This window comes from Enhydra lutris, unplaced genomic scaffold (assembly GCF_002288905.1).
Source record: "Enhydra lutris kenyoni isolate GAN:26980312 unplaced genomic scaffold, ASM228890v2 scaffoldscaffold3, whole genome shotgun sequence".
NCBI lineage: Eukaryota > Metazoa > Chordata > Mammalia > Carnivora > Mustelidae > Enhydra > Enhydra lutris.
The window spans coordinates 38,896,957-38,923,533 of record NW_019154087.1 but is presented as its reverse complement, the minus strand read 5'-3'; the positions used below and the strand labels follow the sequence as shown (position 1 = coordinate 38,923,533).

The 26,577-nt window shown below is 35.5% G+C and overlaps 1 protein-coding gene across 2 annotated transcripts in view; it reads left to right on the top strand.

The window, feature by feature from the left end:
* Window positions 1-23,746, top strand: part of LOC111154534 (multimerin 1) — a 65,152-nt gene extending 41,406 nt beyond the window's left edge. Inside the window, exons 5-8 of one of the 2 annotated variants that reach the window (XM_022514199.1) lie at window positions 1,513-1,686; window positions 7,191-9,179; window positions 21,500-21,652; window positions 22,878-23,746. In XM_022514199.1, coding sequence (XP_022369907.1) covers window positions 1,513-1,686; window positions 7,191-9,179; window positions 21,500-21,652; window positions 22,878-23,299 — 2,738 coding nt within the window. In that variant the 3' untranslated portion in view covers window positions 23,300-23,746. The remainder of the gene's footprint in view (window positions 1-1,512; window positions 1,687-7,190; window positions 9,180-21,499; window positions 21,653-22,877) is intronic. The other variant, XM_022514208.1, reaches the window with a different exon arrangement.
* Window positions 23,747-26,577: the final 2,831 nt, after the last annotated feature.

The following is a 26,577-nucleotide window of genomic DNA, read 5'->3' as shown; positions in this document are numbered from 1 at the left end:
TTTTGTCCTTCAAAAAGGGCAATCATGGAAGAATCTTGAGGTGGAAGGAATGACGTGATCCTTTGAAGGAGCTAAGAAGGCTCCCTTCCACTGACTGAGGAGAGATCTCCAAGGATGTGTGGATCACTGACTAGGGAAAAGAATTGTGGCTAAGAATCAACAAGAACTTCATGTTGATCCAAAGTTGGCAAGCCACATATTTTTCTCATTCATTCTAATTATAAGTATTTTACCACTTCTTTTAGGCCTGACTTTATTTCTTAGAAACATTTAGTCCTACTAAATGAGACACTCAAATTGAGAAATGGGACTTAGGGGGAATAAAGGTGAATATATCCTAGAAATTGTGGTTTTTTTTAAGGGATTGGAATTCAGTATCTTCATAAAATAGTATAAAATCCTCCTTGAATTACTGAAGTGCGTGCAAAAAAGCATGGGCGCCTGGGTGGCTCAGTGGGTTAAGCCGCTGCCTTCGGCTCAGGTCATGATCCCGGGTCCTGGGATCGAGTCCCGCATTGGGCTCGCTGCTCAGCAGGAAGCCTGCTTCCCTTCCTCTCTCTCTGCCTGCCTCTCTGCCTACTTGTGATCTCTCTCTGTCAAATAAATAAATAAAATCTTAAAAAAAAAAAAAAGCAGGGGAAGTATCATTGCTATGTTAAATGATTCAGACTAAATCTGAATCTTTATCACTCATTAAAGAATACCTCAGTAAAGAATAAAATCTTCAGACTATCGATATGACTACACACATATATAGAGCCACACATATTTAATACTGTAACATTGGATTTGAAAGCAGAAGATGAGGTATCAGCTCTGCAACCTCAAACCAGTTACTTTGGTTTTCTGTCCCTTAGTTTCTTCATCTCTTAAGAATGCAACAATAAGGGGCGCCTGGGTGGCTCAGTGGGTTAAAGCCTCTGCCTTCGGCTCGGGTCATGATTCCAGGGTACTGGGATCGAGCCCCGCGTCGGGCTCTCTGCTCAGCGGGGAGCCTGCTTTCCCCCATTCTCTCTCTGCCTCCCTCTCTGCCTGCTTGTGATCTCTCTCTGTCAAATAAATAAAATCTTTAAAAAAAAAAAAAAAAAAAAAGAATGCAACAATAACACTTTAAAGTTAAAAAAAAAAAGGACTGAAGATTCTGAGCAAAGTTAAAACATTTTAGAAATCTATTATAAATATATATGTCTTTTATATTTACATATCATTTATTTATATATTTATTATTTATTAATTATAATATATTTATTATATTATAAATATATATCTATATATTTATTATATTGTATGAATTATTATATAAATATATTATTATATATTATAAATTTTCACCCTTAATGTAAAATTCAGGCTGCCATTTGCTGAGTGCATATACAGTAGTCTATATTTTCAAATAGAGAGTACAAACATGATTTATTTGAAATACCTTTAAGCCTGTCATGATATTTGAATAATATATTTGAATAGTATTATATATATACATACACACATATTCTTTTCTTCTCCATGCAGCAGTGACACAAAAGATGACCGAGCAGATGAACTACCAGGCAATGAAACTGACCCTTCTTCAGAAGAAGATTGATAATATTTCTTCAGCTGTGAGTGATGTAAGAAACACATACTCCTCCCTAGAGGGGAAAATCAATGAAGATAAAAACAGAGAATTTCAATCTTTTCTAAAAGGTAAAAGTAAAGTAAAATATTCATTCAGTTAAGACAAAAGGTAAATGACTCATTTATCTTTTTCATATCATTTTGGAATCTTCACTTTAGATTGAGTAGTATAAAAGTCTAAGACTATATTTTTGGAATAAGATATTTGTAAATTATTATTTGAAATATCTAATTTTTTTTCTGTATTGTCAAATCTTTTACTCAATGTTTCATCTGATTTATTTTCATTAAGTACTAGTTAAAGCTTAACTTGTATTTCTTTATAGTTAAAATGAGCTGTACTTAGTTTACTTCCATCGTGGTCTCCAGGCTCCTTGCTCGGCGGGGAGCCCGCTTCTCTCGCTGCCTCTGCCAGACACTCTGCCTGCTTGTGTGTGCACTCTCTCTCTAACTCTCTCTCTCTGACAAATAAATAAATTAAATCTTTAAAAAAAAAAGGGATTGGGCGCCTGGGTGGCTCAGTGGGTTAAGCCGCTGCCTTCGGCTCAGGTCATAATCCCAGGTCCTGGGTTCAAGCCCCACATCGGGCTTTCTGCTCAGCAGGGAGCCTGCTTCCTCCTCTCTCTCTGCCTGCCTCTCTGCCTACTTGTGATTTCTCTCTGTCAAATAAATAAATAAAATCTTTAAAAAAAAAAAAAAGAAAAGGGATTATCAAGGCACAAATATATGGTTGTCTAAATAATATTGATGAAGATACTGAGGATAAATCAAAAGTGTGCTGTTACTACAGAAATTATTTAGTTTATGGAGTATAATCAATAAAATATATCCTCAGACATCTCAGGTAACAGGAATAATAATTTCTTCATAAATATGAATCAGCTTTGCTCAACTTTTGTGCTCTTAAAACAGTAGGCTGTATTCTTTTCTGAAGGTTGTACTGGATAATCAATTTCCTGTTAATTCCAGTTGTTGTCAAAATTCATTTTCTTGCAGTCGTGGGACTGTAGTCCTATTTTCTTGATAGCTATAAACTGAGGCTCTTTCACAGCTTCCTGAGGCCACCGCACTTCTTGGCTTATGGCCTTTTTCCTCCATCTTCAAAAACCAACAACACTGTTGGGTCCTCATGGTAGGTCTCAAACCCAACTCTTCTACCTTCCTTTTCCTCTTTTAAGGACTCAGTGATTACATTGGACTGACCTGAATAATCCAGGATAATTTCCTCATCTCAGGGTCTTTAACCTTAATCACATCCGCCAAGGTCCTTTTGCCAGGAGAGGTAACATATTCACAGGTTCAGGAAATTAGGGTGTGTATCTTGAGTGGAGCAGCGTTATTCTACCTACCACAGGGATCTGTAGATAGTGAGCAATTGCTATGGTAGTGTTATATACAGGGTACCATGGGACCACCTGATGGTTTGAACAAATCCAATCTAAGGGCTTCTTTCTACAAAAAGAAGCCATCTCAACTAATAAGCTGTAGATCAGGAGGAATTAATTAGGCAAATGGTTTCAAGGAGGGCATGGATTTTCTAGGCAGGTAATTTGGTCACTAGGAATAGCTCAGTTCTCTGGGTTAATTGCATGTTTCCCAATTTTAGGATTAGTGATCCCTTTCACTTTGTTTTACACATAAAAATACACTTATTGTATAATCCCATATCTATCACATTATTTTTTTCTTTATTTTTCACCTGTGGTTCACAGGTAAAAGATAAGGTGGAGGTTTTGTATCATCTACCAGTATGGCAGAACCATGATTTTTTTTTAAATTATGTAGATAATTGGTATTGTTAAGCTCCTGAAGGAAAGACCCTGCCCTACATTTCTGGCATGTCCCTATGACCAAACTTACCAATGGCCAGCATGAGAAAGGAATGTATTTTCCCTGAAGCGATAATATGAGAAAGAAGTCAAATAGAAATAGTGTATAATTGACTATAACCACCATAATGAAATTTGTTTAGCAAAATTCGGTTATCATTACCAAAGAGAATTAGAGAGAATTAGACCTGGCAACAGTTTTTTGTGAAACTACTAACAAAGATTCTGACAGTGACACAGGAAAAAAGCATACACTCATAACAACAACAACAACAAAATTCTCCCCTCAGTGTGAGGTGTTAGTTGTGTGCTAAGCATAATCAATTATGAAAACTAGAGAGCTCATAGTTAATGAATGTTCATTCAGGAAACAAAAACTAAACTCACCCCACAGTACTGTACTTCCCTAACAAAACCACAACCCCTTCTCTTGCTTACTCTACATCCCAGTTCCATAAGAGATACCTGAATGTTATGCATAGGCCATACAGATATTGACATAAAGCACTTTGATATGCTTTTGCAAAATCGGATCTTGCACAATTTTTTAGCAACAAATTATAGAAATGTTATGTGAAAAACTCCTTTTCCAGAAACAATAATCTGTTTTTAAAGCTAATAGTCTGATTTCTTTTCAGACACGGCTGTGATTTTATCCCACACCCAGTGTATTTTTCCATTAAAGATTTAAAATATGATAGGGGCACCTGGGTGGCTCAGTGGATTAAGCCTCTGCCTTCAGCTCAGGTCATGATCTCAAGGTCCTGGGATCGAGCCCCGCATGGGGCTCTTTGCTCAGCGGGGAGCCTGCTTCCCCCTCTCTCTCTGCCTGCTGCTCTGCCTACTTGTGATCTCTCTTTCTGTCAAATAAATAAATAAAATATTTTTAAAAATTTTAAATATGATAACTGAAGCACCTCCTAATTTCCATTTTCACTATTTACTTTTTTCCTAGTTACTTTGATTAACGACTCTGAAATAAATTTTACCTATTTATAGTGTTTTTACCTGCCATTCTTATTCTCACTTTCATTTTTTTTTTAAGATTTTATTTATTTGATAGAGAGAGATCACAAGTAGACGGAGAGGCAAGCAGAGAGAGAGGGGGAGAAGCAGTCTCCCCACTGAGCAGAGAGCCCAATGCGGGGCTCCATCCCAGGACCCTGAGATCATGACCTGAGCCGAAGGCAGAGGCTTAAACCACTGAGCCACCCAGGCGCCCCTTATTCTCACTTTCAGATCATAGTGTTTTTTCTTTAAAAATTTTATTTATTTGGGCATCTGGGTGACTCGGTTAAGCGACTGCCTTTGACTCAGGTCAAGATCCCAAAGTCCCAGGATCAAGTTCCACATCAGGATCCCAGCTCCACGGGGAGTCTGCTTCTCCCTCTAACCTTCTCCCCTCTCATGCTCTCTCTCACTCTCTTTCTCAAATAAATAAAGAAAATCTTAAAAAAATAAAAATAAAAATTTTATTTATTTATTTATAACATGCTTACTCATGCAAAATTGGGGGGTAAGGGACAGAAGGAGAGAGAGAGAGAATTTCAAGCAGACTCTGTACTGACTATGAAGCCCAATACTGGGCCAATCTCATGACCCTCAGATCCTAACCCCAGCCAAAACTAAGAGACACTTAACTGCATGAGCCACCCAAGTGCCCCAGATCACATTCTTTTTGTTGGATGAATTTAAACAGCTATTTTTGTTGCCACAATGAATTAATTCAATTATGCTTAAGTTTTAGTTTACCTTTTCAATATTGAAAAACATTTTAAGGCCAAAATTATATAAATTCCAAGAAGGTCTGATCCCTAACCTTAAATATTTTATTGTATTTCATCAAGTTGTCATGAAAATTTAAGACAATTTTAACTAACAGGAAATGACTAAATGATCTTGTGGGAAGTGCAATAAAAAAAAAGAAATTTGCTATTGAGTAGCACCTTATACCCAGTGAAGCTAACATATTCTATTTTTAAGTATTTGAAGTCTAGTTTTCCAAATTTTATTTTCTGTGTAACATATAAAATACACTCAGTGAAGATTTGTTGTGCAAATGAGTAACCAGTTAAATGCTAAGTAAAATTTAGAAAATAAAAATACTTTAAAAACCTGCGGTGTGATTATTCATGGTATCACATATAAAAGCTAGGACTATTTCAGTATAATTTATCTTAATTGTGACTGCTTAGACTTTCTAATTAATGTAGCCTTTCCTTAGTATTTTGGTGCAGTGTCATTATTGTTCCCATACTAAACATTTTTACTATTATTTTTTCCATTATATACAGGTTGATTTTCACTTACTTATATTTTTTGGCCTGTTAAATATATTTCAGTCTTCACTATGCTTAGAAATGTAAAGTATATATATATTTTTTTACTCTGGAAATACTGTTCCCTAAAGATCAATCAGCAATATTGAACTATAGAGTATAAGATTTCCAGGGAAATCTTTATTCATGTAAACAACATGTACAGCTTTGCCTTTGTACCAGGTTAATATCAAGATGCTCAAGCAGTACATCATTCTATTTGCTATAATTGATCTTTCACATACTTTTTATGTGAATCTCTCATGGGTCTCAGATACTCTTTAAAACGTGCTTATGAAATAGAGACATGTAGAGACTATATATTTTTATTCTACAATGATCTTTCTTAAATAAGTCTTATGGCAGCCATAAGTCATTTCACAGTTGTGCAGACCTTCCTGCTCAAAATGCTTTGTAGGATATTGGCCATGTTTTACATTACAGTCATTAGCTACCATTTGGATTTGAGTGGAAATATCTTCCATTTATAGACACTTTGTAGCTATGTACTATAAATACACCTCAAGCATATGTTTTATTTTTTCCCATTTTCTGTTTTTGCATGTAACAGGTTTGGTACATTGTTTTTTTCCATTTTTAAATATTAATTTCCTCTTCTGAATAGTTCTGAGTCTTGAGTTCTTCTGGATCCTTTTCCTTTTTTTTTTTTTTAATACTACTTTTAGAACTGTCCATAATTCTGACTTTTGATCAGTCCATGCTTTCTAATACTGGAAATGCTAATATATGTTTCATTAGCAGCAAGTTTCCTCTTATTTTTATGAAGAATTAATGTCATATTATGTTAACCAATATATCTTGAATTCTTATTTTCATTTGTCTTTGTTTGGTGATCCCCAAACCTCTCATTATTATTTTATTGTTGATATAAACTATTGTCGAATCTTGTGACTATTACTTCATAATTTTCCTTATTTGGGAATTTCATTAAATTTCTTCTCTGCAGTCAATTTATTCGTTTTTATGAGCTCAAAGCACAAGCCCTGAAACCTAATTATTAACAGCCTAATAGCATAGTCATGAGATAACACCAGGTATTATTTACTGAGCCAGAGAGCCCAAAGCCATTTATTTTCATACCAGAGTAAGACTAGGTTTAGAATCATAACATATGAGGATCTATTAACTGAAATCAGTAGCAGTTCCTTCATGTCTTTTGTTTATGACTGTGATATGTTCTACACCACAATTGATTTCTCTCCTCAGACTTACCAGTTAAGAAGGCTTTCACCTTCTATGAACTATAGTAATTTTTGGAATTTCATAAGTAAGTGTAGTGAAGAAGTATTTTTATTATTACATGTTAGTGGTGCTTAGCTCAAATTTTTTATCTTTTTAGAGATATCTGAAGTTTACCTAATTAAAATCATATATCATTTATTGTTGTTTAATATTTTTTCTCTAGGCCTAAAATCCAAAAGCATTAATGATCTGGTAAAGAACATAGTAAGAGAGCAATTTAAAATTTTTCAAAATGACATGCAAGAGACAATAGCACAGCTCTTTAAGACTGTATCAAGCTTATCAGAGGACCTTGAAAACACCAGACAAATAATTCGACAGGTTAATGAATCTGTGGTTTTAATAGCAGTCCAGCAAAAGTCTGTTTTAATGCAAGAAAACAGGCCCACTTTGACTGATGTACTAGATCTAAGAAATCGCATTGTGAATATAAGGCAAGAAATTACTGTCACTTGTGAGAAGCCTATTAAAGAACTAGAAGCAAAGCAAGCTCATTTAGAAGGTGCTTTAGAACAGGAACATTCACGGAGCATTTTGTATTATGAATCCCTCAACAAGACTCTGTCTAAAATGAAGGAAGTACACGAGCAGCTTTTATCAACGGAACAAGTATCAGATCAGAGGGGTGTTCCAACTGCTGAGTCAGTTCACAGTAATGTCACTGAGTACATGTCTGCTCTACAAGAGAACATAAAGAAGCAGGGTTTGATGATGCTGCACGTGTTTGATGATTTGCACATCCAAGACAGCAAGATTAACAATCTCACCATTGCTTTGGAGATGGAGAAGGAATCTATCAGGGGTGAATGCGAAGACATGTTATCTAAGTGCAGAAATGATTTTAAATTTCAAATTAAGGACACAGAAGAGAATTTACAAGTTTTAAACCAAACACTGGCTGAAGTTCTCTTTCCAATGGACAATAAGATGGATAAAATGAATGAGCAGCTAAATGATTTGACTTATGATATGGAGATCCTTCAACCTTTGCTTGAGCAGGCAACACCTTTTAGAGAGACAATTGTGCAAGAACCACCAAAGGAAGCAATAGCTACAAGGAAGAAAGTGGAAAACCTGATAAGTGCTGTCAACAGTCTAAATATTCTTATCAAAGAACTTTCAAAAAGACACAACTCACTTAGGAATGAAGTACAGAGTCGTAGTGATGCCTTGGACAGGCGTATCAATGAATATGCCTCAGAAATGGAAGATGGCCTAAATAAGACAATGATTATTATAAATAATGCCATTGATTTCATTCAGGATAACTACATGCTAAAAGAAACTTTAAATTCAATAAAGTATAATCCCGAAGTCCATCATCAATGTACCCAAAATATGGAAACCATTTTGACATTTATTTCTCAATTCCAACACTTGAATGATTCCATTCAGATGTTGGTCAATGACGATCAGAGATACAACTTTGTTTTGCAAGTTGCCAAGGTCCTTGCAAATATGCCTAAGGAGGAAAAACTAAGTCAGTCCAGCTTTCAAAAGATTTATCAAATGTTCAATGAAACCACCTCCCAAGTGATAAAATACCAGCAAAATATGAGTCATTTGGAGGAAAAAATGCTTTCAGCCACAAATATTTCCAAAAATTTTGAAACTAGGTTGCAAGGTATTGAGACTAAAGTGGCCAAGACACTCATACCTTATTATATTTCACTAAAAAAAGGCAGTGTGACCACAAATGAAAGAGACCAGGCTCTTCAATTGCAGGTACTGACTTCCAGATTTAAGGCGTTGGAAGCAAAATCCATTCACCTCTCGGTTCACCTCACTGCGCTTAACAAAACTCTGTCTGAAGTCTTACTCATGTGTCATAATGCTTCTACACATATCTCAGAACTGAATGTAAGCATACCTAAGCGGATAGAAAGTTCCCAACCTGATCTTCAGCTTCTTCAGAAAGGTCTGACAGAATTCGTGGAATCAGTAATTGAAATAAAATCTCAAATCGCCATATCTAATTTAACTTGGTATATAAATCAAACACTGTCTGGTAGTCTTGCCAATGTTGCCAAGTCTCAGAAGCAAATAAAACCAGTGCTGAAGAAACCCAGTTCACTTAAAAAACCAACAGTGAATCTGACCACTGTCCTGATAGGCCGATCCCAAAGAAACACTGACAACCTTCTAGTTCCTGGTAAGCTATTGCTGAAATAATAACATTTAATCTCTCTTTTCATTTAAAAGATGTTTAGTAGATCTGTGGGGTTTATCAATACCATAAGAAATAAAAGGCACTTTCTTGAACTTGAGTGAATAGTTAAGTAATTCAAAGATCACTGATATACCATTTGAAGCTGATTCCATCCTATGTAAATCAGGCATTAAGTGTTTATCATGTAAATATTTGTCTACATGTTTCATTTTTTCTGACAAGACCCCTGTAATACAATCAGATTTCTCCCTGTAGAACATTTTTGCTTTTATGTATAATTAAGGAAAACTAATAGATAATGAGCTTCTGAATGAAAATGACCAGACTGAGTCTTACTCATTTTGGCATTATCTGACAAAATGTCTGGTATACTATAAGAACTCAGTAAATATCTGTTGAATGACTGAATGAATGAATGCATATGTGAGCAGGAATTTTATTTGGGTAGGTCACAGCAAGCTACAAATGCCAAGCTAAGTGTCTTAGTCCATTTGGGCCGCAATAACAAAATACCAAAGACTGGAGGAGCCCCAAATAACAGAAATGTATTTCTCGCAGTTTTGGGGGCTAGAAAGTCCAAGATTGCTGTGTCAGCATGGTTACACTCTGGTGAGGGCCCTCTTCCTAGACCACAACCGGTGACTTCTTGCTGTGTTGTGAGCAATCTCTCTGGGTATCTCTTAAAAGAACACTGATCCTGTTCATGAGGGCTCCATGTCCCAAAGGCCCCACCTCCTAATATCACCAACTTTGGGGTTTAGAATTTCAACATATAAATTTTGGGTGGACGCATGTAGATTATAACACTAAGGCCTTTAGACACAGTTTTCTAAGAATGGTCTTTGAAAATTTGGAGGAGAGGGTTGGGTGTGGGAAGAAACATATGTCAGAGGCATGAAGCTAGCAGAAGCATAGAGCAAGACCGCAAAGAATGAAATTAGAGATACCAGTTAGGACAGTATTAGCAGAGTGGTAAGAGCCCGATCTGAGGAAGAGGAAGTTGAGACAGAGGGGACAAATGTGAAACTTGTTGTAAAGGTAAAATTAACAGAAACAGCAGGAGAGTGGAAAAACAGATGATCCAAGGAACAACAAATCAGGATTTTGGGTCCTAGTTGTTTCGGGGATTTCTCTGTAACTTTAAGCAAGTCCACCTCTCTGGGTCTCTGTTTCTTCCTTTTAAGTGATGGGATTGGGATAGGTATTTTGCTGAGCTCATTAGTAGGAATATGTGCAGAGAGCATTACTGTATAAAAAACGTGAGCTGTTCACAGCCTGAATGCACGGCACCTGGGGAGGGAGAAGACCTAGAATACTCTGAAGTTTTGAATTTGGGAAATGATAGGGTAGCAGGATAATTAATAGATGTTGTAAATACCAGAAGAGAGGCATAAATCTGGGAGGAAGGAAGAATTCAATGCAGTGCATATAAACATACAGAAGTCTCTCACGAAAGAAGTGTCTCATGAATATGTTTGAACTTTTCACAATAAGAAGAATAGCTGCTGATTCTGACTAAAAGAAATGGCAGTGTTCCTCTCATAGGAGTCTGCTATTAAGTTATATGCGCAACCGGATGAATTTTTTATTTTATTGCTTTCTAATTACAGAAGAGTGATCACTGTCCTGACATAATATGACTCCATCTTTAATCTCTGAATGTTTTGATAACATTAAAAATCACAGAATAATACAAAGCTGAATTGCTTCTTGACTACTTAAATTACTGTATTTATTTATGGCTTCCTTGCAATTCGTCTGACCCAGGAAGACTAATCTTGTCATGTGGAATCACAGAACAAACAATTCAGATGTACATGTTTCCTAGAGAAAGATGGTAGTAGTTCGATAGGAGATGTTCTTACACTAGTTCAGGAAAAATGATAAGCTGTTCCTTTTCCATTTTATCTCAATCCTTGGTCTTCTGTGGACATTGCAAATGAGTTTCAGTTAAGCTCTACTCCAGCATATGTGGTCATACACCAGGCAAACCATGTTATTTCTTTTTTTCCTTAAACCAAAAAAATGCCTGGACCTATATAGTAAATATAAAATTTAAATAGCTTCAAAATTAATTGAGGTAAAAGGTTTAATACACATAAGAACTTATAAACTTTTATAGTATAAAGAATGCCTGTTAATTTATAAAAATTGTATTTAGATATTTATATAGCAGGTGACTCAATATTGAATTTAATGGGCTAATCATTAACTTAGTTCTCATTCTCTTTTTTCCAATGATGTCTTGATAAAATTGCTTCCTGTTCCTTTATTTACTGGAAGTAGAATTTTTTTATAGACCGTCTACCAAAATTAGTAATTAATTACACTCTATGTAATTAAATTATTTATACTTTATAAATTAAATAATTACACTTTATGTAGGACCAGCAGCATAATGTGTAGGACCCTTTAGTAGTTGTGTAGATATGCATACTTATTAAGCCAGCTTCGATGGGCCATAAAACCGATGGCATTCATTGGACAGCTTAGCTGGTGAAGTCTGTGCATGGTGATAAAACCAGTGGACTCAGTCTAAGTTCTCCTGTAAGAACAAACCAGCTGTGGGGCACCTGTGTGGGTCAATTAGTTAAGCCCCTGACTCTTGGTTTCTGCTCAGGTCATGATCTCAGGGTGGTGAGATCAAGCCCCTTTGGGCTCCATGCTAGGCATGGAGACTGTTTAAGTTTCTCTCTCTCCCTCTCATTCTACCCCTCCCCCTGCTTGTGCTCACTGTCTTTCTCTCTCTCCCAGAAAAAAAAAAAAAAAAAGAAATAAAAAGAAAAAGGTAAAGAATAAACCAATTGCAATTAACCACTTTGTTTGATACCCTGTTTCATACCAAGGGTGGGACACACTGGCACACTGGCTAAAATTTGGTTGTTTCCTTTGACCTTTACTATTATATTATAAATAACCATGTAGCCAGATTAACATCAGAAGATAGTTTATCATCATCTTAGGAATTTCACAATAATGTTATTCAGATTAGAGTCACTATCATTTACAGAATAATAAGTGCCATTAATAGAATGAAAAATCCTATGAATTTAGTTTTTAAAACTTAATTTTAATATTGATAACTTCCTTTTAAGCCTAATAATAGTAATATTATAATAACATAACATTGGATACTACTTATGAATAACTATATCACAGGTGCTATACAAATTATACTATATATGTTAGCTCACTTAACAATACTTAGGAAGTAGTTGTCATTATTGTTATTTTGAAGATAAGTAAACTAACCCTCGGAGAGATGAACTGGCCTCTTCTGCTTAAGGTCATGCAACTAGTTGGTGATAGAGCCTGACTCCTGGCCTGTTGGACTCAGGACTCAGTCCTCAACCACTCTACTCAAAGAGATTGTGGAGTATGTTCACCTGCCTTTCTCTTCCTTCTGCTTCTGTTCAGGGCATCAGATCTGAGTATGGCTGTATCTGAATATTCCAGATGGCCAGAATCAATACTCTGAAGGAGTTTTCCTTCTTGAGGATCCAAATACTGCCATTCATTTCTGTACTTACCAGGAGGTAAAGGTGCTACTTTTCAGTTTGGATTTTTCTGTAGTATGACTAATGGGCAGTTGTCATTGGAAGTGACCATCAATTATTCACAGCATCTTTCCTTGACTAATGTGGTGGAAGGGCAAAATGCAGGGTCCTATCCCTCTCACTTCCTGTGAGGCAGCCCCACATTCAGTTATGTTAATTATGATTCCTCCTAGGCCAGTGCTGATAAGCTATTCCAGTTGAATCACTAAATATTTGATTTGTGTCTAAATAATATTCCCATAGACACCAAGAGGGTTTTATTTCATCTTTGAAGATTTGTTTGTGCAGCAATTGGCAGACTTGTCCCTGCAGGAGGGTTTGGCTGCTTGCCTCCTAAGAGGAGCTCAGTCCTGCGGTAGCACATCCATATTGACGACAACATCACGGAGGACGGGCACCTGATGCTCATGAGACCACTGACTTTTTATTGCAACATTATTCCCAATGTTTGCCAAGTATACTTAACTCTCATAATAAACCTCTTTTATTCATAATTACTCCTTTAACAACTCCTCTTAAGAAAGATTACCTTCCACAGAAGATTTGGTAGTGTACCAAATACAACTTTCTAAAATTATCATCACTGAGGATATAAGCGATTTAACAGAGAAAATAAGAGCCTGGATATTTCACTGTTTTATTCTGTTTTAAACCCACTTTTAATTTTTGTAACTCTGCATTGAAGCAATTATGATGACTAAGGAGCACTGATTTTGGAGTCAGGAAATGAATGTTCAGGTCTTGCCTGGCAATGTTTTTGTTTGTAACAAGTCATTCATTTTCCTAAAATTTGCTTTCTTCATTTGTAAAATATAGAATAATATAACCACCTCAAAACTTTATTTTGAGGATCGTGAACTAACTTGTAAAAGTATATTATTAAATTAGTTATAATTATATGATGCTTGTTTTTAGCTATACCCAACATTTATGGGTTTTCTCTAATATTTTCACTTAATATTTGATATACATTACAAATGCATATACATATATCAACATAATTTACAGACTTAGGTGTTCCATCATCCCCTATCTTTACTTTATAAAGTCATTGCATTTTAAATTCAACATATGTTCATAACTTATGCCTATCATATAATAATAACTCAAAAAGAATAACATAGAAAATATAAAGGCTTAGCTGCACAAAAATGAATGTGTATCAATAAACGCTGAAAAATATCTGCAAAAATTTTAATGGTCTTTTCCAAGGTATTTGCTACTCTTTAGATGTCTTCCCATATTATTTAAAAAATAACATTTTCAAGATAACTTGAGGTATCAGTAAGTTGACTTCTCTCCAAAATGGTTAACTAAAAGCTGATTAAATTTTGAAGGATAACTGCTTGAATTTAGAATTTATGGTGTGTTTTATAGGGTCTCCAAAACCACACACAAGTTCGGTGATCTGTTAGCATCAGCTCCTGGAACTCAGCACAGAGTGATGCACATAGCTGAAGTTTATTATGGTGAAAAGATACATGGTAGGATCAGTAGAGGGAAATGATACAGGCTGAGTCTGGAGAAATCCATGTGCAAACTTCCTTATGCTCACTCTGTCCTGGAATGGGACATGCTTGTGTGTGCTCTTTTCTCTAGTCACAAATACACACACACACACACACACACACACACACACACGCATGCAAATGTGCAATATTTCTGTCAAAGGAAGTCCATCAAATAGCACCCAAGGGTTTTACTGGGGCTTGTCTTAGTCAATTCAGACTACTATAACAAAGTACCATAGATTGGATCGCTTATAAACTATAGCAATTTATTTCTCACAGTTCTGGAGGCTGGAGGTCTCACATCAGGCCATCATCGCTGGAATCTGGTGAGAACCCTCTTGCAGGTTGCAGACTGCCAACTCCTTGTATTCTCATGTGGCAGAAAGGGATATAGTGAGAGACCTCTCTGGGGTCTGTTGAAAAAAGGCACTACTCCCATTCGTGAGGACTCCACCCTCATGACCTAGTCACCCCTCAAAGTCCCTACCTACCAATATTATAAGATTGGGGGTCAGGATTTTAACATATGGATTTTGAGTGGACACAAATATTCAGTCCATAACAGGACTGGTCACATACGCACCCTCTGCCTAGTCCTTACCAAAATTCTGGACTCTCAGAAAGAAGTCAGATGTTCAGCCTAAACATATTGTTTGTACAAATAGTCTGGGCACAGTGGAAGACACTTACAGTTAGGAAATGGCAAGAAGCCAAGAGCCCAGATGTGGGCTAAGGGCAAAACCTGGCAGGCAGCCCTTTCTAAAGATAGCAGTCTCAGGCCTGCTTAATGAATTCCTTTCTGCTCATGATTCTAAAGGTATTCTTTGTGTCACAATTGATTAGCAAGCCTATCCACTGGGGATAGTCTCCCTAGTTGTTGTCAATAAAACATACCAGTGTTGAAGAGAATATTAAGTGAACTATTTTCGTTTATGGTTCCCTGGGAGAAGATACGACTCTCCAGCTTTCTACGTAATTCTCCTTCCAACGGAAGGATGACAGTTGAGGAGAGGATGCTGACAAAATTGACAGCCCCTTCCTGCACCTTTTCGTGCAGTAAAATGGCTGTGATGTCTTAGGTGAGCAGACAGGAGCCATGTGTTTGATTCCTGCATATGAACCAAGATTTATAACACATGGTCTGACAAAAAAAGGAAATTGGACAGAACACCAGGTCCCATTTACACAGACACTGCACATGTTTGGGTTCTTTCTCTATCAAGAATCACAGGAGCTCTTTCTCAACAATGGACTATTTCTTTGGCATTTGAGAGTTGAAACCAAATTTGATTATTAACTGATCTATAATTAAATACAATGAATGGATGTCCTTCTACTGGTCATCAAAAACACTGTGAATTCAAAATTGCCCATGTGGTATTATTTTGTGTCATATTAATTATCAAACATGAAAAGGAAAGTGTAGGGATTATTAAATCACATATTGTGAGCTTACTGCACAGTGGTCTGAGTTGCATCTTGACAAAAAAACTGAAGGATAAAAATAATAGCTGTACCAAATTTTTATTGAACATGAAGTTTGAGAAACATGCTTTAAGGTTTTAGTTGCCAATTTTAGTATACACAGCTTAAAGTGACTCTGAAAAGAAATAATACATATTTTATTATAAGTTTAATTGGAACTATTCAACTATGTTTATGTTGAATAACATTTTGTTGTATCTAGGGTTTTCTTTTGCCTTTTCCTAATGACTAATGATTTGTACATATTTTAATATGTTTGTCATTTTTTAAATAGTGCTTTTGATTAAAGGTTATGACTTTTAAGAAAAAGGTGAATAGAGTTGATAATATCAAATAAAAACAGTTGACTTCCTGGGTCATGACTTAAGATAAATAAGTGATAATTTAGTGACAAATGTTAGAGTAAATCTTCTGGGACAGGGATAATACATTTGGTAAGGATTGCTGATATGATTAAATGAGCTTTAAAATTATATTTAAAGGACTGAGAAAAAAAGATCTCAGAAACAGTATCAAGAGCAACAGATATGACTTATAAAGAACAAAAATAAAAACACTATGAAGGAAAAGTAGTAAAGATAGTTGGAAACAATATTTCCATCCATCCATCCATACACCAATGGACAAAATATGAGTACTTAGAACAAGGAGTTTGGAAATGTCATATAAACAAATAAATATCCACATTTTTTAAAGTTGTTGGAAAGGAACATATAGAGTATTTTTAAAACAACAGAAGGATAAACCTTATTTGATAGGAACAATTTTGATAAACGGGGACACAGCATAGTGCTGAAAGTTAATGTGTCCATAAGTGGAAGGAATCATTTTAGAGAGCATTGGAATTGGGATGAAAAATAAAGTCCTAATGTTGTGTGGACATGCTACCTTGAGCAAAGTTGTGTAGTGGATTTGTACATAATGTGTTTCTCTGTTTAGGACAAACTGGCCCAAAGGCAATGCTAGGTTTCCTCAATAATCTGTTGGAAACTCCATTCTGCTCCAAGCAGAAATCTGCCCTCTGCAATATTATTGTTAAAGAAAAAAATAAGATCTTGATGAAATAGGACTAAACAATGAAAATACCAAATAAAATTAAAAATATATGTAAAACATACATAAAAATAAGAACAAAGGAGAAAACATCAATATAATATGCTGCTTTATTTTGTCCATTGAATATCTATTGAGTAAGTGTTGAATGAGTCCTGAGAAAGATTGAGTAGACAGAGTGGTAAATTCAACACACTTCCTCTTCTCATGGACCTCATACATTACACAAATAATTATAATAAAGAATGGCAAATATTAGCAAAGGCAGAATGCTTTTGAAAATGTAGGGAGCTCTCCAATCAGTTCAAATTTAACATGAACATTTATGAAATACAGAAGTAGGATTAATAGGAAGGTGTAACTTGAGCATATATTAGCGTCCAGAAAGAACAGACCAGAATGAATTGAAGCTTATGAAACATTCCAAGATAATGGCAAAGGAATTTTAGTCATGGTCAGAGCAGGGAAATGAATATTGAAGGATTAGTTATGCCATTTGCACAAGATAGTAGAATGTTGAGTTAGCAGAACTGTTCAACTAATTGCACCGACCTCTACCAACGAAAATAAATGGACTGGAAAGAGTTTAATAATTCCTGAAGCCCAAGGTAGGGGAGAAGCTGTGAAAAGTTTGCTTGAGATGATTCCTTGTCTCTAGAAAAACATGCCAATGACTTCATAGCATTAAATTCTACCTGGTCTTTGAGAACTGTGAGAAGGGGTAGAGGGTTGGATTATATATCATCATCTACTCAATCTTGCAATGATTTGTTCATTCACCTTAATTGTTTTTAAGTTTTTATTTTCACTCCGGGTAGTTAACATACAGTATTATATGAGTTTCAGATGTACAGTATGGTGACTCAGCAATTCCTTACATGACCCTGTGCTGGTTTATTCATCTTTAAAAAGACATTTTTGCACTCGGTATGTCAGGCACTGTGCTAATTAGCAGTGACACGCCGTGTAGTAGAGGACCCGAGCCCTGACTTCGAGAAAGCTCACAATCTAATTGGAAGTCAGGACATGGGAGCAATTACAGTGGAGTGCGATAAGTTCAACAAGAGAACTTCTGTGCATCTGACAATAATTAAGAGAATTAATGTAATTAATTCTACTGACGGGGATGAGAAAAGATTTTGAAAAGAAAATGATGCTCTTTGGGGGTCTTATCTTTGTTGTTAATTCAAGAAAAAATTGCCTTTTGAGACAAATATGTGCAGGAACTTACATAGGTACCTAACCATTTTTTTAAGTATTTTAGTAATAAAGTAAAAAATGTAAGGTGGATGATGTACCAAAGTAGATTTTAGCCGATTGTATATTAAAATGTAAATAGTTTCAATTTGATAAGTCAATGCCAATCAGTCTTGGTTGTTTTAAACTCTGTGCTTGACACTGGTCCATTAAATATTTTTATCAGTGATTTGGATGAACACATAAAAAGTAAATTCGGGGGGCTCCTGGGTGGCTCAGTGGGTTGAAGCCTCTGCCTTCGGCTCAGGTCATGATCCCAGGGTCCTGGGATCGAGCCCCACATGGGGCTCTCTGCTCGGCAGGAGGCCTGCTTCCTCCTCTCTCTCTGCCTGCCTCTCTGCCTACTTGTGATCTCTCTCTGTCAAATAAATAAATAAAATCTTTAAAAAAAAAAAGTAAATTTGGAAATGATGAAGTTCATTAAAACATCGTATACAGAATTAAAACAAAGAACAGTTTCTATGGACAGATGATAAGTCCAATAAGATAAATGTAATTCTTGGTAATAATTGCAAGTTCGTGCTAAAATGACTTAAATAAATATGAGATTTTAGATAATTTCAGTGACATCAAGGCATAGAAGACCTGCTATGATACACTGTAATACAGATGCAAAAATAGACAATGAACACCTCATGTTTATATAATGTTAACAGAAGTATAAGGTCATTTCATTTCAGTATAAGGTCATAACTGGCGGTTGTTACTGTAGCCTGCTCTAATCAGAGTCTATTCCTAATACATCCAGTTCTGGGAGCCATAGGCATAATTTTATGTGTCATAATGTGAATTATTGAGGCAGGGACTTGGAGACCAGAGATATCTAAAATATCAAAGAAGGCAAGAAAGGAACTTAAAACACGTGTGACAGAAGAAGGTGCAGACCAGAGTGCGAAGCACCCTGAACAGGAATTCGGTGGGTACATGAGAGATGCCCCAGCAGGCAAACCAGGTGTATTCTCAGCAAGTTTGAGCTACTATAGTGATAGGAGACAGCAGGCCCCAAGCAAACTCAAGTGAACCCTTCCTCCAGATGAATGACCCTGCAAAGAAGTTGGAATAAAGGGCAAAATGGCATCCTCTAAAATGACTCAAAGAGAACAAGGAAACACCCCATTCCTAGAGGTAATGGAATAGACAGAGGAGAAAAATGAAAAGTGCATCCTAGATGTTAAATAGGCAAAGACCCTGGTCATATAGAATCAACATAAAGCCAATAGCAATACAAAAAAAAGTACATCTGTTTGATCCCTGATTCATGCATGGGGCAGTCTCCAGGTGAGAGTGCATTTTTAAGAAAATGGGAAAATAAGAATTATAGAGCTAGTCAGATAGCATAAATAATTCAGTGTGCCCCAGCTCCCCTGCACAGTTGATTCATTCCTGGTGAAACCCAGTAATTGAACACCACCCTGTGATTCAATCACTGTGCTAGATTCAGAAAATGTGAAAACAAATGAAGCTAGTGCTTTGACGTCAAGAATTCACATTTCTATAGGCATTAGAGAATCACTGAAGTTTTTAAAGTGAGGAAGAAATGGGCTAGGTTTTAGAATGATAGCTAATAGTGAATAGAGGGGTTTAAGAACCTATTCACTTGGTTGAGAAAAGATGTTAAAGAAAATGTAGGCCAGTTTGAAACATTTTGAAAAGCTATTGCATATATGTAATGTTTTCCATATGTATCTTAGTGAGCAAAATAGTGTATGGAATATTGCAAAAGTATATCAAAATAATGTAAACTATTCTCTAATTACTAAGTAATATATATTTTCTTTGAAAAAAATTTCTAATACTGGCATGTAGTTTGGTCACAATCTATGTGAATTTGAATTATTTAAACATGAATCATAACGTATATAAAACATTTACAGATCTCACTTCTTGAGAAAAATGTTAAAGCAAACAACCCTCAATTTAAAAGTCATCAACAATCCGTATTTTGAAATGAGTGAATTGTAAACTGTTCAAACTTGTCACAAGGTGGCGCCATAGCGGTAACTGTGACCAGCAACCTATTCCCCAACATTTTCTCTGTGTTTACATAATTATGTATGATGTTTATAACCATATTCATAATTTAAGGTTTTCTAAATCATTGAAATTATTCTATATCTAATGTGTGAACTGGATCTTGCTGCCTTCAGTAAATCAAATGTGTCCGGGGATCTATCTCATACTTTAACTACTGTCTAATATTCCTTAGGGAAAAGATACCTATAATTTATTTAACAATGAAATGGTCATTTAGGTGTCTTACAGTTTTTCACTAATGCAAATGATGGCATAAAGAACATTTTTAACAGTTTTCTTTGTATACATAGGCAAGTATCTCTGGAGTATATATTCTGCCAGGAAAAATTTCTGGCTTTGAGCGAATGAACCTTTTTAATTCTGATAAATATGGTTAAATTGTTCATTCTGAGCTTCTAACAATTTAAGCTCTAACCAACATTATATGAGAATGCCCATTTTCTTCATCACTGAATATCTTGTATCTTTTTGAATGTTGACACCTGATAAAGTGTTGGTGGTAAAAATTTATTATTCCTTAATTAGTAGTGAAATTGAATAAGCTTTAAAAATGATAATGAACTTTTGCATTTTTCATTCAGTAATTGGCCAGTTCATATCATTTGCCCATTTTTTCAGGTTTTTTTTCCCCACAATCTTTTAGATTGGTCAGAACTTTTCACGTTATGGATATTATCCATTAGATCTTTGTTTCTGTCAAAACATTTTTCTCTTAATCTGTCACTTATCTTTGAACCTGAACTTTTGAACCTTATCTTTGAAACTGAACTTTTGAGCCTGCAACTTTGGTTGCAAATATGTTTTAATTCTTATGTGGTCAAATGTCAGGATTTTTCTCTTATGGCTTTTGGATTTTTTGTTTTGTTTTGTTTTGCTTTGAGTTCTCCAAAATTTTAAAGCTCTACAAAGATATCCCTTTTACTTGATTATAATACAATCATATAGGTTGTTGTTTTTACCTTTAGCATTTTTGTACATGTGGAAAGTATGTTTTTATGAATATTCAGTTATGTTAGCACCGTGTATTCAATAGACACTTTTCTTCTCCAACGATTTGTAATATTACCTTTATCATGTATCACTTCCAAATAGATCTAAATCTGTGTCCAGTTACCCTATTCTGCTCTACAGTTGACCAAAATCTTAACATTTTCACATAAAGAAGTACAGTGGATTATCCCCACTTAAGACTATCACAGGATGATTCCCACTTAGAAGACGTAGTTAAAGAAGCTCGGAGACTTGAGAGGTTTGTATGAAGTCCAGTGACTACACGCGCGGCCAGCCTGCGCCGGGGGACCCATTTTTCTTATTTCTCCTTCAGCGTTTTTCCCATGCTGTCTCAAACTGTAAGATCAACGAGAAAATAGGTCACCTTCACCCTCTTTTATCTTGACTCTTTCAGTAACAGAGGAGTATTCAGACTGTAGCAGGTCCCCATGCCAGAATGGGGGCACGTGTATAAATGGAAGAGGGAGCTCTGTCTGCGCCTGCCGACATCCTTTCACGGGTGACAACTGCACTGTCAAGCTCGTGCAAGAAAACGCTTTAGCGCCAGGTACGAAAGCGCATGCGTCCTTGCATTTGCGCGCTATCCTAAACAAAAAAGCTTCTTGAAAACGTTTACCAAGGAATATTTAAACCGGATTAATCTGGACTCGTGAGGATTAATTCCTTTTGCCTCTGAAATTTACTGAGTAACATACGTGATTTACAAGTGGAAATGTCGGCCAGGTAAATCCATATTGATGTACACTTGTTGACATTTTTGATATTGATATGACAGAGGCAGTCTTTTTCTTTTCCCGGGCATCTTAAAAGAAAATACAGATGCATATATGTGATGGGTACAAACTCCTTCTCCTCAAACAAGCTGATAAAGAAATATATCTTTGATTCATATCACATATGATTTAAATGAAGCTTTAAAAAGTAATTAGCGCGTCTTCCATGAAGATTAAGCTAATAGTGTCATTTTGACGGTGAGGACTGTTAGAACATGCTCAAAAGTACTGAGTAAAATAAAAAGCCTTTTTTTGGGGGGGGCCCACTTACCTTCGTAAGTATTGTTTGTTATAAATTAACTTCAAGAGTGTACCATTTCTAAATTTTTCATTAAAAATTTGTGCAGCCTTTAAAATATATTTTCTTTAATGACCACAAAACAATATTTCAAAACAGGCTTTTCTTAATAATATGCTGCATAACAAAGAGCAAATTTTTTAGTCTATTATTTGAATCTCAGCCTTTGTAAGTACATTTGGCATTAATTACACAGAAAATTGCTTTTGTCTACTTCTCTGTACTGCATATGATTGCATTTGGTTTTCATTTTAGCCTCTAGAAACTGTTTGACAAGATGCTGGAAAAATTGTTTCTACATCATGTCAGCTTCAATTCCTACAAGGAGCTTTAAAACATTCTGGCATACCATAATAATCATAGAGTGCTTTGAATTCCTTTATCTCTGGAGAGATCAAAGCAACATGCAAATTAATCTTTGAGGCATTTCTATGAGGGATATATCAAGCGCTATTATCATTCTATCTTGATCTGAATGGAGAAACTGAGGCTCACAGAGAGCAAATGATTGCAGGTAATTCAGCCAAGAGAAGAAGCAAGCATCCAGACACCTATACCCTTGTTAAAAATTTGATGAATGACCTTGGTTCCTTCTGCTACCCCTTTTTGTAACGTGATAAAATGATAAAGAAATGAAGAAAGACAAAGCATGATAAAAAAAAAAAACAATGAAAACTGACTCCCTTTTTTTCTTGTAACAGATTTTTCCAAAGGATCTTATAGATATGCACCGATGGTGGCCTTTTTTGCATCTCACACATATGGAATGTCTATGCCTGGTCCTATCCTATTTAATAATTTGGACGTCAATTATGGATCTTCATATACACCAAGAACTGGAAAATTCAGAATTCCTTATCTTGGGGTGTATGTGTTTAAGTATACCATTGAGTCATTTAGTGCTCATATCTCTGGATTTTTAGTGGTTGATGGAAGAGACAAGCTTGCGTTTGAGTCTGAGAATATTAACGGTGAAATACGCTGTGATAGGGTTTTAACTGGGGATGCTTTATTAGAGTTAAATTATGGGCAGGAAGTGTGGTTACGACTTGTAAAAGGAACGATTCCTGCCAAATTTCCCCCTGCTACAACATTTAGTGGTTACTTGTTATACCGTACATAAATTAGTAAGAAAGACAGACTATCACCTTTCTTAAGAAGGAGCCAGTGTTTTATTTATCTTTGCCTGCACATCTGCTCTGTTTTTGGCTTTTCTACATGAAATGAAAATCAGCTTCTTTTTTAATCTGTAGGCTGTAAGTTTGTCTATGTCATAAGGTTATTTGAATATCTTTTGGATAACCTGTATACAAAGACGTTCTTACTCCTAATGAGATTTAGTGGCAGAGAAAACAAAGTGCGTTTTAGCCAATATTTTAACATAATGGTTCTTATTCTCTTATGTTAAGTCATTTAACATAAGGTAATCCGATTAAATAGCAATCATTCAATTTTGTCAGTCACAGTAGTCCTTCCAATAAAATGCTTGCCTCTTGTTATTCACTACGTATATAAATATATAACATATATTTCCTAAATTCACAATTCAAATAAATTACTCAAAGACCAAGAAGTGTTGTTGTTTTTTAACTTTGATTTTATCTCTTCTCTATTGGGTTGATCAATTTTATGTGTTAAAATTTTCATTTGTAACCAAAATTAAGAAAGTTGCATTCGAAACTTGAAATACGCTTAACTATTTTCTCTGCCTGTAATAAGAGGTTAAAGTAATAACTGACAAATTGTTGAACATTTAAGTCTATGTCTGAGCATATATAAGTGGGTCTTTTACCTGCGCCCATTATAGAATATCTACAGGGAAAATAAAGTCTTCCTCTAGAGAGTATCCTTATTCAGCAGCACATGTGGGCCTACTCATATTCTTACAAAGGGCACATAAACTTCCAAAGTAATACTATGATTTATGGAATGTTCACTATGTCCTGATTCTCTTCTAAGGAACTTACCTGTAACATCTCACTGATTCTGCACAAAAACTCTCACAAAGTGGGTATTAGTATTATCATTTTTACAGCTGAAGAAACTGAGACACAGAGAGATTAAGGAATGGACCACGCTCCATGACTAGCAAAGACTGAGGCAGGATTTAGAACAAGGCCAGGTCTCCTCAGCAGCTGTCACACCTTGTCCATATTGCCTCCAACAGACCTACCACAATTTATGTAAAAATTTCTTTAGATTGTTTATAGTGTTTTATTACAACAACATTGCAGCGAATACCCTTAAAGGTACATTTATTACATACTTGATAAAGTGTTTCTGAAGAATAGGTTCCTATAAGTAGGAGTGGAAATAATAATGAAAAAGAATTTTGGGGACACCAGGGTGGCTCAGTGGATTAAACCTCTGCCTTCAGCTCAGGTCATGATGTCAGGGTCCTGGGATCAAGCCCCACATCGGGCTCTCTGCTCAGCGGGTGCCAGCTTCCTCCTTTCTCTCTCTCTACCTGCCTCTCTGCCTACATGTGCTCTCTTTCAAATAAATAAATAAAATCTTTAAAAAAAAAAAAGAATTTTGGCATGGCAAGCATTTTTCACGAATTTATTTGAAGGTTCACTATAAATCCTATGAATCACATATTAAACCTATGAGATACATATTAAGTAATATCATCATCTTTCCACTGCTGGGAAACTGAGGCACACAGAGGGTAATTCCAGCAAATTCTGGGATAAACATATTTTTTTTCATTTTGATAAGTACTGTCAAATCACCCTTGAAAAGTTTGTGCTGATCCACAGTTCCATTTTGCTCATGTGGAGTGTTCTTTATTCCCTATACACCCTCATCAAAATTCACAGCTTTTTAAATAATTGCCAATCTTGTGAAAATGGTATTTTCTTATGGCAGAAGCTTGGAAAGATTTCAGATTTGTCAAAACTTGAAAACATATCTCCATACAAAAACTTGTACGTGAATGTTCATGGGAGCTTTACTTGTGACAGCCAAAAATTAGGTACCCCTTACATGTCCAGCAACAGAAGAATGGTTAAGCAAACTCTAGTATATGCATATGTAGACTTCCAAGCAATAAAAAGGAATCGACACGCAACAACATGTATGAAACTCATAATAATTATGTAGGAGAAGATTTCAAACTATAGCTTGATAAAACTTGGCCAACCCTGCAGAAAAGTATGGAGTGAGGTGATTTTTTTTTCTAATTGAGATATAATTGAAAGTTTACCGAACATTCATCACCTCACATAGTTATAATACATTGTTTCTTTAATGATGAGAATTTTTTCCCCTTATGTTATGTTAGTCACCATACAGTAGAACACATCAAAAACTAGTAATGAGAACTTTTAAGAGTTACTCTTTTAACAACTTTCAAATATACAATTTAGTATCATTAACTTTAGTATTGCCCATCCGAATGTCTCATGTTAAGCTGAATTAGCTCACAGAGCCTCACAGAGTAATAGACTCGGGCTACAAGTGGAGGCTTGGTGACTCACAATTTCTATTCTGTTATGTGTAAATGTGTTATTTTCAAAAATATTTGGAAAGTTTTGATAGTTTATTTAGTCCCTGCCTAAACTTACATCACAATCTAAAATGTTTCTATTTTTTCAAGTACTCATAGATTAAACAGAATTTTTGTCTTACAAATATACTTTCAACATAGATTCCAGTGATATCAATGTACTTTAATATTAGCAGAACAGGGGTGCCTGGGTGGCTCAGTTAGTTCAGCATCTGACTCTTGGTTTCAGCTCATGTCATGATCTCAGGGTCCTGAAGTCGAGCCCTACACTGGGCTCTATGTTCACTGGGGCGTCGGCTTGAAGATTTTCACCCTCTGCCCCTACCCACACTTGCACTCTCTCTCTCTCTCTCTCAAATAAATAAATAAAATCTTAAAATATTAGAACAGAAGGAAGTTAACCTCTTGACAATATTTGTCATTGCCATGCACAATTTAGTTATTTGATTTCATAATTAGATAATTAAGAACATTTAGCATGAAATGATACTTTGGTGTTTGGAATTTTATTGATTAATACATTTTTTTATTTTTGTACATATTTTAGAAATACACAAATGACAAATTACTACCAATAGCAAAGAGCCATTGTAGCAACTTTTAAGTTGCTGTGATTTGTTTGGCAATTTTTTTTTTTAATCCACCCAAAACAATGTAAAACAACTAATTTAGTAATATATTTCTACTTGTCATAACCAAACTTACCCATGTGTAAAAAAAATACAGCACTAAGGTTTTCTTGATTTCTCCTATGAAGAGAGAGACTTTCATGGATATTATTTTGTAGTTGAATTCCAGAGCTCTTCTCTGTTGCCAGACCTTTCTGCCCAGCAAGCTCCTAAAGTACAGTAGGACCCTAGTTACTGATGACAATCTCATATCCATTCATT